This window comes from Mustela nivalis (assembly GCF_964662115.1).
Source record: "Mustela nivalis genome assembly, chromosome: 11".
In the NCBI taxonomy this organism is placed as follows: Eukaryota; Metazoa; Chordata; class Mammalia; order Carnivora; family Mustelidae; genus Mustela; species Mustela nivalis.
In genome coordinates, this window is record NC_139030.1 from 61,050,195 (window position 1) to 61,062,690 (window position 12,496).

A 12,496-nucleotide genomic window follows, 5' to 3' on the forward strand; every position below is an offset into this window, starting at 1 on the left:
GTATTCTGTAACAGCAGCCTGACTAGATGAAGACAGAGAGGATTCCAGAAAGGAGTTCAAGAAGTAGGGAGGAATCAACTGTGTCAAGGCCACTAAATGCACGAGTAATGGAGGACCAAGAACTGACAAGTATATTGAGCAAATGGAAGCCAGCAGTGAGCGTGATCAGAGCTAGTCTCAGAAAGTGGCAAAAACAAGCTTCAGTGGAACCGGTTTAAGAAAGACTAGGCAGGGGGTAAGGAACAGAACCAAGGAGCACAGAAAGCAATTTTTCCTATAAATACATGAAAATGCCTCTGCATATTATAACAATTTGGTTTAATTAAAATTCATGACAATCTTCTGTTTATTACAACAAGCCCAGGGCTGTACATGTGGGCATCTGAGCATCACTGTTTTTTCTTTTTTTTTTAATTTGGATATAAATATAAAATTCCAAATGACACAAATCAATAAGCATTTAGTGGTCAGGCAATAAAACCGCTATTTCCTACTGAGGGCAAATTTGCACAAGTGTGAATTTCACTATGGAAATTTAGAATACATTCTAAAAGTGTTTTCAATGAAAACCAGAAAAGTTTCTACCCACAATCATTATTATCCTACTTTTTCAGGAATTATGACCACAAATTGAAGAGTATTTTTCTAAAAGGGATTTTCCAGAAACAAACAACACATTTTGAAACCAGAATATCTTTCCAGTTGGGATCCTAAGACCTAGCAATACTAAACACACTCCCCACATGCAGAAACTGGTAAGAAATAAAAAATTTCCACTGAAAACTATACTAGCCTCTACTAACAGACAAAAGACTTGACATATCTTGTGGTTTTAAAGGAACTGTGGTTTCAAAGACTTCTATATAATACCTCTTTTTTGTAATCATCCCAATTCAGTTCTCTGCCCATCAGTTCAACGATCCTGGGGAGAGCTTCCTCTGCTGCCTGGACATTTAAGAAGGCCAGGCGAGTCCGCCGCGAAATCATATCCACTGCTGTACAGGCATACTCCTTAATCCCATATTTCACCTGAGTTGAAATTAAAGCAAAATTATCAGTGTGGGCCTTATCTTTAAAAAAAGAAATAAAATTTCACTTGAAAATAATTCACACTCAGGGGAAAGTGACATTGCTCTCTATATACCCTGGTCCTCTAAGAGGCATGACGCAAATAAGAACATCATACAAGCTCCTCATCCATTTGCTGAAAGAGGTTTGTAAATTGGGAAAAAATGGAAAAAAGCTGATGCCTTCTTCCTGAACTGACCCTGGTGCAAACATGCAAACTGCATTGTTTCCCATTTACCACCCACAGTACTCACTTACCTCTCTGCTTATACATCATATGGTTGTTAATTTACATAGCCAAGTAGGCAAAGAAGAAGTATTGAAACGTATGGTTTCAGGGCACCTGCTTGGCTCAGTGGGTTAAAGCCTCTGCCTTCTGCTCAGGTCATGATCCCAGGGTCCTGGGATCGAGCCCCTCATCAGGCTCTCTGCTCAACAGGGAGCCTGCTTCCTCCTCTCTCTGCCTGCCTCTCTGCCTACTAGTGATCTCTGTCTGTCAAATAAATAAATAAATAAATTTTTTAAAAAAGTATGGTTTCATCTCTTTAGGTTGTCTAGAGTTTTCTGTCTAAGAGTATCAAGAGGACAGAAGGCTTGTGGTTAACCAACAAACAAATGCTCACTGGACCCTCGTTTTTTAAAGTACAATGAATCATAAATAAATACAAAGCCTGCTCTCTGGTTTCACGAAGTGAAGAGACTCGATGAGAAATAAAGCTTCAGTCTTTGGGAAGTTAAGTGCAAACCAAGGTATGTCAACAGCTAGCTAGTGAGTATAAATTCAAGGAGTTACAAATTTACAAAAGAAACAACAACTGTGAAGTCACAAGACTTGGGGTAGCTCTGCGGAAGAGGAAGAAATACATCTTTTCTATTCAGATCATTTCCACTGTCCATATCACTTCAGATTTAACATGTAAGTTTATAAATGAAGGGATCTGGGCAGGGCAGACATTTTCCTGAAGGCTTTGGCTGGCAAATGGGCATTAAACCTTAACGATATACATAATTTTTCAGTAGGTGACCAGCATCTCGTGGCAGACAGGAAATTCCCACGTAGCCACTCACATACCTCTGCTTCAATGTATGGAAATTCTGACACAAGACGTACACCAACGATGGGCCACCTTTTTCCAGTTACGCTTGCCATCTTGGCCACCTCAAAAGCCTTGTCACCATAGGTAGCGGCGAGATGCTGTGCCACCTAGGGAAACCAGACTGCATTAGGCAGGTACTTTGAAGAGCAATACCTTCTAGGCACGAAGCAAAAAAAAAAAAAAAGCACACGCTTATCCTGTCAGTTCTTCACGGCCCGTAACTAATAGTTTCAGGAGGGTATTAGATTTTGATTTTGTGGGAGGAAACCACTTGGGCTCTGAGTGCTTAGGCCAGCACTAACTCTGCCACACATGTATCACTGTATCAGTGACTGATGAAGCTTCGGCTTGACTCTGCCCCCAGTGTCACTTCTGAAGAACAGCCTTCCTTACACTTGAGACAGAAAGAATGTGGGATGATGCTCTGTCTGCGGAGAACAAACCAAACCCACCCCAGACTTTAAAATAGAAACTAGCGTGTGCCTTGCTTTTTAGGCAACCGAAGAAAAGTATGATCAGCTTTTTTCCTTAGTTCACTTCCACAGCACGCAGACAGAAATGAACCCGGCAAAAGGAAATTCTAAATCAGGGAGGCCTCCTGGTTGCCAATTCTGTTTGTGGCAGTAGTGAGATGAGGTGGAGAAAAAGATGATTCACACCCACCTCACTTTCAAGCCCATAGTCCTGGACAAGCCTAATGTATAGCGTGGGGCTCCAATCTTTGCCCCCTTGAAGGAAAAGCCCAACTGTTCTGCTTGGTCCTGCTTTAAAATTGTGAGCTTTGATAGCAGCATTTATGGTATCTTCTGCCATAGATCGATACGTTGTCCACTTTCCACCTACAAATAATTTGATAAATAATTCATTAGGTTACTACCCCTATTTTTCTTATAATGACCCATTTGCTAACTGATTCATAACAAAATTCACCTGTTGATTATAACAAATATAGCAAAGCGATGTATAAGACCTTACTCAGAATCATCAAAAAAAATTCTCTGTTCATTAGCATCAAGAGAGATTCTGGTGTGACAGTTTGACTCAGGGCCCTATCTAAAACACAGCCAAAACACAAGGTAGTATGCCTTACCTGCTATAGTGATGAGGCCACTCTCACTGATGTCCACAACATGATTTCGGGAGATGGACTGAGTATCTGCAGACTTGGGATCTGTAACAAGGGGGCGGATACCACTCCATGCTGCCAGGACGTCCCCTCTTCTCACTGGCAAGAATCAATGGGAAGGGTTAAGAGGATGCCTTAAAGATATTTCAACAAAACTCTGAGACAGTTAATAAACAAGAGAGAATTCAGTAAACGGAGCACATGAATATGGGCTTTGAAAGAGAGAAGGAACCCTTAGATATAACAACTAAGCAAGTTAATAAGTACAACAAAAACTCAAAGAATTACTTTATTACAAAGATAATCTGAACCGAAAAAAAGCAGATAACCCGAACATCACTGACACTGATTCCTACCGAAAGAGGAAACAAAAGAAACACGTTAGCAATCCTCAGCTGGAAGGATCTAGAATAGCTGAAACAATGACAACAAAGTAGAAACAAAACAAAGACAAACCTAGAGATTTGTGGACTTGTTACTTTTCCTCCCAGAATATACCTAGCTACCTCTTCTCAGGAAAGACAAAGATCCTTACTAAACAAACAAGTCTGTAACAGGCTATCTTCTTCCCTCATCAATACTACCATCTTATTGAGCATTTTTATTAGGCCTAGGCTTGTCAAAGCACTGGATTTACACATTTCATCTCATTTAATCTCACAGAGACCCACAGCATCAGTTATTATTATTCTCACCATAGAAAAGAGACGGGGGGGGGGGGAACCTGAAAAAGTTTAACCACCTAACCCAAAGCAAACATCTTATAGATGCTAGAAGAGCATAAGAACCCAGTTCTTCCTTATTATAAAGTTCATATTCTTACACACTAATGTACTATCTTTCAACTCTTGACAATCTGTTTTCCCCTCCTTATCCCATTATCCTTGTAACTGGCTCAAAAATAGGCATACTGGCTCCTCCCAGTTTAGGCGCACCATATTTCTGTTACAGTGTATGAAAGGTCTTTGAATATTCAACACCCCATGAAATTTCTCTTACACTCTGTCAGAATCCAATTACCTCGTTATACCAAGAATTGATAGACTTTAAATAGAATTAGACAGCTGTTGCATAGCACCCATTACTGACCTAAAAATGGCTAAGAAGAGTAGCCTAGTCGTGGCTCTGGTGTACCATGAGTGGCAAGGGCAATACCCAAGGGCAGAGTTTTCAGAATCTACTCTTCCTTATCCTCCCTACAGGAATGGCTTAGCTCTTTTCTTCTCCATTCTTCACATCAAGGAGCTGATCACATGCACCAACCCAAGACTTGCCAAATGATGAAAACGATTAGGAGGTGAATACTTCCCTGGTCCTGCTACATTTACTCTCACAGACCAGTTAATCTAACCTTGGATGACGGAACAGTAAGTCCAAGTTTGCTCTGACCATGACTTGGGATCAGGTGCTTACCTCCTTCATCTTATTCCCAGCCATGACCCTCACTGACAAAAAGGTCACTGTCTTTAAAACATCAAAACAATGGGAAAATTGGATATTCCCGTGCAGAGGGATAAGCTCAAAGTAGATCAAAAACCTACACATAAAAGCTCAAACTATAGAACATTTAGGGAAAAAAAAATAGAAAAATCTACATGACATTGGGTTTGATAATGATTTCTCATATATGATACCAAAGGCATAGGCTAATAAAGAAAAAAAAAAAAGATAAAACGGACTTCTCAAAATTAAAAACTTCTGTGCATTCAGAGACATTAACAACAGAATGAAAAAGCAACCCGTATAGCAGGAAAAAATATTTGTAAATTATATCTCTGACAAGAAGTTAGTATCCAGAATATGTAAGAACTCTTAAAACTCGAAAACTAAAAAAAGACAACCTGACTGAAAAAATGGACAAAGACTTTTAAAAGATATTTCTCCAGAAAAGATATATAAGTGGCCAATAAGCACATAAAATATTGCTCAATATCACTAACAGTTAGAAAAATGCAAATGAAAAACCATATGAGATATACCTTCATATCCATTAGGATGACTATTATAAAAAGTTAAAAAAAAACACAGAGAGAAACAAACTTTAGTGAGGATGTGGAAAAATTGGGATAGCCTTATGCACTACTGACGGGAAAGTATTATGATGTAGCCACTATTGATAAATGTATGGCAGTTCCTCAAAAATTCAACATAGAATGACCATATTACTTAACAATAACAATTCTGGGTACATACATACCCCAAAGAACTGAAAACCAAAAAATCTGCACACTCCAGTGTTCATAGCAGGATCATTCATAAGAGTCAAAATATGGAAATAACCCAAGCGACCACCAATAGATGAATGGCTAAACAACACATGGTCTATACACACAATGGAATATTATTCAGCTTTGAAAAGTAAGGGAATTCTATCACATGTTACCTTGAAGACATCATGCTAAGTAAAATAAGCCATTCACAAAAGGACGAACACTGTATGGTTCCATTTATACAAAATACCTGGAGTAGTTAAATTCGTAGCCACAGCAAGCAGAATGGTGATTGCCGGGGGAAGGGAGTTGGGTATATGAGGTCAGTGTTTAAAGGATACAGAGTTGAGGAGAATGAAGAAGATCTAGAGATGGATAGTGGCAATGGTTGCACAGAAATATGAATATATTTAATGCCACAGAACTGTACGCTTAAGAATGGTTAAAAAGATAAAAAGATAAATTCTTTTTAAAATCAAGATAAAGGGAAAATTTGACATATTTCAAGTCTCAAGATTAAGGAAAATATTTTACATGTAATACATAAATATCAGGATACTTGTCAGCCCATACCATGCCCAAACTTCATTCAAATCAAAGTATGTCCTTGTTGAGAGCACAGTTTTGTGAACAGAGGACAATATGGATTTCAGATCCGACTGAGTCCTTGAGAACATGCCCTTGTACAGTGAATCTCCTGTATTTATACATGGCACCACCTGAAAAGCATCTCAAAAATATCTAGCAGACTCTATGGAAAGAGTCACAAAGACTCCTTGAAATGACTGGAAGAGTCCAAAAAAATGTTTTTAAAAGATGTCTAGCCAAGTACAGGGGAAAGACCCTAAAAACAAATTGTACTGAATGACAGATAATCCTTCTACCTTGACCTCAAATGGAAAAAAAAAAAAAAGATTTCTGGTGAAGTTAAATTCACCTAAGGAAATATACCTTTATATTTAATATACCTCCTTGAGGGCCACACTCTTAACGTGACACATGTCTACGTGGTGGTGTATAATCAAAACTCTATCTAAACACCTCATCAGAAGCAAAGGAAGAAGAAACATCATAAGCTGGTGCAGAACACCGAAGGCTTCCAGTCTTGTTAGCTGGAGACCTAAGGGAGTCTCAGCACTGAGGTTCCATTTCTCAATCTGCCCTTCTGATATGTGTATTCTCTCAACTAGGCTTATCCTGATGGCTTCCATGGAATGAGGGTTAATTCTTGCTTCATGCAATTCCACAAAAGTCTTGTGAAACGTCCACACAGATCATGCAATGTTTTAATCTTTACAAAAAACCTAACTAGGAAATTACCACTATTTTCCATTAGAGTTCAAATAGCTCTCTGAGTCAAAAATAAAACTTAACCAACCACATAGAACGTCATTGTGGTCACCACAGTCTGCAAAGCGTGTCTGTGAAATTCCTTAGACGGCCACACTGATCAGGAATTTGACTTCAACTCTTAAAGCCTTCTGGCTGATTTTAAAGTTATTTGATGGAAAATTAGACTATCTAGAGTAAATCTGAAGCATAAGCAAAGAGTGTTTGTGGCAAATGCTTTACCTTTTCTGGTATAGCAGGCAGAAAAACACATTCGCAAAATTGTGTTGTCTAAAACAAGAAGACCAAACTAAAATATTCGAGGTTTCCCTTCTAGAGAAATAGTAAATAAAACATTATGAATACTGATCCCATTTTTAATCCTTACTCTTAAAGTTGACACTGAAAAAGAAAACACTACCAAGAAGAGTTTATAACGTGTTAGGCACCTTAATTTATTTTCTATTTTAGCATTTAGCTCTTTGACCCCAGAATTATATCAGATGAATGTTGGGATTAATTTTATCTGAAAAGATACAAGTCAGGATAATCAAATTTTAAGTCATATTTAAAATATGAATCAGTCTTTATGGTCTGTAGGGTTTTTACATTATTAGACCAGAGGGTGGTTGGATCAGGTTATCTACCCATTCTCCCAACCTTCAGATTTAATGATTTTTGTGGATTATTCAAAATGCTGAGGGATTCCTACTGAGGGATATTTCCTGCTGAGGGATAACGTGCTTGTACCTCTCCCCCACTGGAATTAAGTGATGACCGGTCAGGGCCACAGGCATAACCTATGTCCATAGAGCAGAGCAGAGCTAAGCACATAAAACATGAATTCCAACCTCTCGAATAAAAGATGGCAACTAACTGAACGAACATGTTTCGCTCCTTAGCACCTACTCACCCACAGTGGAAACCTTGCACACTGTTAAACAAAACCTAATTAAAGTTCTTGGGAGAAAGAGATTCAAAAGCAGTAGACAGAAAAGAGAATCGTTAAGCTATCTTTTAATTCTGCCTGAAACGGCTGCAGCTGCATTGGCTGGAAACCACCCCAGGATGAAGCCAACTTGGAGGGTGACAGAGTGAGGAGAAATAAGGACCATGTACCTAAGACATTGCAGAAGCACTGAATTTCTCACCTCTTGATCCTTTGTGGGTCTGGAGGGTTTTGTTTTGTTTTTTTACAAGACAAGACATTTATTTTATAAAACAAACAAACAAAAAATACAAATTCAATGACTCTCTTAAATCGAGTATTTCCTTCTCTAAAAGTGTGTATAAATACATCTTGATTCCATCAAGCAGCCCTGTGCCATAGACTTTTAGGCAGTGCTGGAAATGCTCTACCTCTATACCCCCCAATTCACTAACCACTTGGGCAGGAGCCTGGGAAGCACTTGAAATGTGCTTCATGTGACTGAGGAACTGAATTTCAAATTTTATTTAATTTTAACTAATTAAAAATGAAATAGCTGCATAATATGCACATGCACGGGCTATGATATTACATAAGGTAGCTCTAGAATAAAAACCCCCAAGCAGTAGGTCTCACCCTTGTCCCAGCAGGTCATCAAGCCAGGTACGCCCCACCATGGCCCCCTCACCCACATCTCTAATTGAGCATCCTTTCATCAAAATTTGATTGTATTTCCTTCTCTCATGAGAATACAATCAGCTGTAATAACGTGCTTTCGCCCCAAATATTTTACTGTCCTGACATGTTCCATATCTATCATTTTGAATTATCCTCCTCCTCTCCTACTAATCTCAATAGTTCAAAGAAATAAAAATTATTTTTACCAAATTAAGTACTAAAAGTTACTAAATTAAGTATGAACTTTTACTAAATTAAATACTGAAGTATTTACTAAACTAAGTACTACCCTCAAGTTCTTACCCAGAAATCATTTCTATCGTTCAGCTTATAGCCAAGAGTAGGTAGCAGACATCACCTACTTTAAATTCTCCAAGGTATAATATGTGAAAGAAAATCACTCAAGTCAAGGTTTTATGGTTCAGAGCTCAAAAGTTGGTCTTGGTTTTTCTTGTTCTCATACTGCCGGGATAGCTAAACCAGGTTTCATTGCTGGTTCATTTTTCTCACCATGTTCAAAGTCTTTAGCAATGTCAATTCTAATATTTCCCAATACCCCAAATCCTCCATCAAGTAGGGGTCATGTAGAGTGGTCAATAAATATGAAGCAGCCTATTAAAACATTCTCTAAACTTTATTGTATCAAACAAGAACAGCCCACATTATAAAATCAAAAGCAATAATATTTGGGCCTCCAAGCCAATATCCCAAGCTTTGTATGTAATAATTATATATTTAAACAACTGAATATTCTCTTTTAACATAAATAAATGCTTTAATAAAACAAGATGACAGGAAAGGACACTACTACTGGACTTGAGGAAAGTCCTCATTAAACACCACTTATTAGAACAGCTCACCCAGGGGGCACCCCGTGGGCACCCAGTCGACTGTTTTAAGTGCCAAATGCCTAGATGTTTAAAAGCCCACATGAGCCCCTCCACAGCGTGTAAAAGTACTTGGTGATATTTTCAAAAAGAGAGTCCCCCACCATCACGTTTAAGGATTATTTTTGTTGCAATCCCAATAAATAACTCCTTCAGGTTTTAGTGTATATAATATATAAAGAGTAAAATGTAAATAATAAAGTTCAATAGACATTTTTCACAGCTGGTTGACAAGACTAAGTACTGTGTAATTGTTTCAAATTATAATGAATACTTCTACTCTTAACACCTTGGCAAGACAAGTGTTTGTTTTAAAAATTAATAGAAAATGAAGCCCACAGGAAGTGACAATTAAGAGCCAAATGCGCGGCTTTGCCTCACGTGGGTTATTTAGCCATACGTTTTGGGGTGTTCTTTCTCATGTTTGCCGCTTGCAGAAAATCAATAAAAAGCATGTGAAAATATCTTAACGAACACAGGGGAAATAGTGTCAGAAATCAATACTTCTCTACCAGCATGTTTAACCTGCTGAAATGAAGTGTTAATCACAGAAATAAGATACCATATTACATTTATAAACTAATGAAACTAGAAAAAGCAGAGCGTGTGACACTATCATTAAACAGCTGGAAGACATCCAAGCCTGTGTAAGTTGATAACCCTGGTACACTCTCTGGCAGGGAAAAGGCAGGTCTGCAGCGAGTCGATATGGCCAGCTCGGTTGTTAATTGAATAACAGGCAATCTATAAACAGTACTAATTGCATATGTGAAAACCTGTGTACGACTCAAGACGCTGCCTGGAGAAACACTCCAGAAAAACTACACGGATAAAGCCCTCGGCAAATCTCCTGTCTCTCTCAATCCCTTCAAGTCATAGCTTCGTTTCACCACTGCCTCCTTCTGATTAACCTCTCCCCGGCCGACTTAATGATACATTTTTCAAAAGATCATTTTTCTTCCTCACCCGATACACACCACACAACTATCAATTACCCATTTCAGAAAAGAACAAACAAGTAATCTAGAAAATTCAGCCTGTGAATGGAAAGCTTTCTAAATCGTAAAAGAAGACATGGTCTTATTCCCAACAGGCAAAATGCTTTTCAGAATTGTTCCGACGCGTTCTGCAGAAGTGTGGCAGCTGCTGAGAACAGCATGGAGTGTTAAGATTTGACACTTTTTTTTTTTTCCTTCTTCCTTAAGGATATAGCCATTTGGGGAGGTTCAGAAACTGTTGTCAGAATTTTACTTATTCATCCATTTAATAAATCCTTTTAAAATGATTATGTCAACCCTGGTGAATGCAAAACATTTCAAAACTACTGCTCTAGGACCTAAACAAACTTGATTTTTTCCAATCTGCAGAGAAGACTGCTTGGCCCGAGGGATTAGTTATGAGACAGGAAATCTCCTCTACTTTAACATTCAAATCCAAATAAAGCCAGTCCAGAGCAAAGGTTATTAACATTCTGCAAGTGTTTAGCAGCTTCCAGGAAATGAAATGAGAGACGTAATCCACTCCCTGGTGGATATAACATCACATCATAAAACCTGGAACGACCAGTCAGAGAACCCTGCGGTACTCTGAGGCTAGATGGACTTGTCGTCATCCTGGCTCCAACACAAACTGTGGGCCAGAGGCTCCCAGTCATGGGGACTCAGTTTCCATGTCTATAAAGTGGGAACAGCAAAATATACCGGGGAAGGTTATCATGAGGAACCAGATGGTATGGGCAGTATGCTCTGTAGAGTGTCTAGCCTAAAACTTGTTTGGCAATGGTCGACTTTTAAAAAATAAAGCATGTATTAGCCATTACTGACAAACGGGATGGCTCAAAGACGGGCGGCACCAGCCTACCGTCAAGGAACTGAGTAGCACCTGAAGCTGACTTCCTCTCTACTCTTCATCATAATGGAAGAGAGATCGAGTTACTCCAGAATTCCTTGAAAAAAATACATATTTATACATCTCCACTTAAGATAAAAGCACACAGTAGCAAACTGCAGTCTTCCAGGACTGAGGGAAACTCCTCAAATATGAGGCCTTTGATCAACTAGAAATACAAATGCAAAAAAAAAAAAAAAAAAAAAAAAACCACCTCACCAAACTAAAAGGGATTATTATTAATTAATTACTAGTTTTTAAAAAGAACAAGTTGATAAGTGGCACAGGTGTGACAGATGGTGGGCACAAGGAAGTAAGTGAAATATATGGAAGAGCTGTCACCTCTGCTTTTACCCCAGATATTTACTCCCAGGGAATTCTTTTTTTTTTTTTTTTAAGATTTTATTAATTTATTTGACAGAGAGAGAGATAGATCACAAGTAGGCAGATGAGGCAGGCAAGAGAGAGAGGGAAGCAGACTACCTGCTGAGCAGAGAGCCTGATGCGGGGCTCGATCCCAGGACCCTGAGATCATGACCTGAGCCTAAGGCAGAGGCTTTATCCCACTGAGCCACCCAGGCGCCCCATTCTACAGGGAATTCTTAAGCCCAAGAGTACCCATGTTGGGAGATAGGCCTGATTTATAGTGTTTAGATATGAATTTTGGCCACTTTTACCAAAAATCAAAATTGGCAAAACCAAAAACAGAAACAAACTAAAACAAAACAAAACAAAAAACATTTTTGCCAGTTTTACCAATTCACCTGATTACCAAAAAGCATATGAATTGACAAGACTTTCCCAGACCACCCCAGTCCCAGCAGGCATTGCTCAGAGCCCTCTGCATTCACAGGCAGAATAAAAGTGAGGAAGGGGCGCAGGCTTCTGTCTCTGCTACAGCCCAAGGCTCATTTCACTGGTGGAAGTCCCCACCTACGACATGGGCACAGCGGCTCTTGGAACCTACACCTGCTTCCAGCACATGCAGCCTCTCTCAGCACATATAAGCAGTTAGATTTCTCATCTTACTGCGTTTGAACTTTAAGAATTTGGAAACTGTCAACATAGAACTCTCTGCTCTTGAATTAATTTTACTTCTTGCTCCAACAATCTAAACTTCCTGCTTGCTCTTAGGGCCCAATAGAAACGCCCTTTTAACAAATATCATACTCAAGCAAATGTGAAAAGAAGCAGGGTTCGTTAACAATAGTCAATCCATTAAAATACAATCATATCCAGATGAAACTCCTCTTAGATTTCAAAAGGGGGGGGCAGTATCCAGCTAC

General features: G+C 38.9%; 1 protein-coding gene across 3 annotated transcripts in view; it reads right to left on the reverse strand.

Moving 5' to 3' along the window:
- GPD2 (glycerol-3-phosphate dehydrogenase 2) overlaps window positions 1–12,496 on the reverse strand; it is a 141,931-nt gene that overhangs the window by 11,868 nt on the left and 117,567 nt on the right. For all 3 annotated transcript variants that reach the window (XM_082690583.1, XM_082690582.1, XM_082690584.1), the window contains exons 10-13: window positions 3,256–3,390; window positions 2,829–3,004; window positions 2,141–2,272; window positions 871–1,029 (exon numbers count right to left, since the gene is read on the reverse strand). In XM_082690583.1, coding sequence (XP_082546709.1) covers window positions 871–1,029; window positions 2,141–2,272; window positions 2,829–3,004; window positions 3,256–3,390 — 602 coding nt within the window. The remainder of the gene's footprint in view (window positions 1–870; window positions 1,030–2,140; window positions 2,273–2,828; window positions 3,005–3,255; window positions 3,391–12,496) is intronic.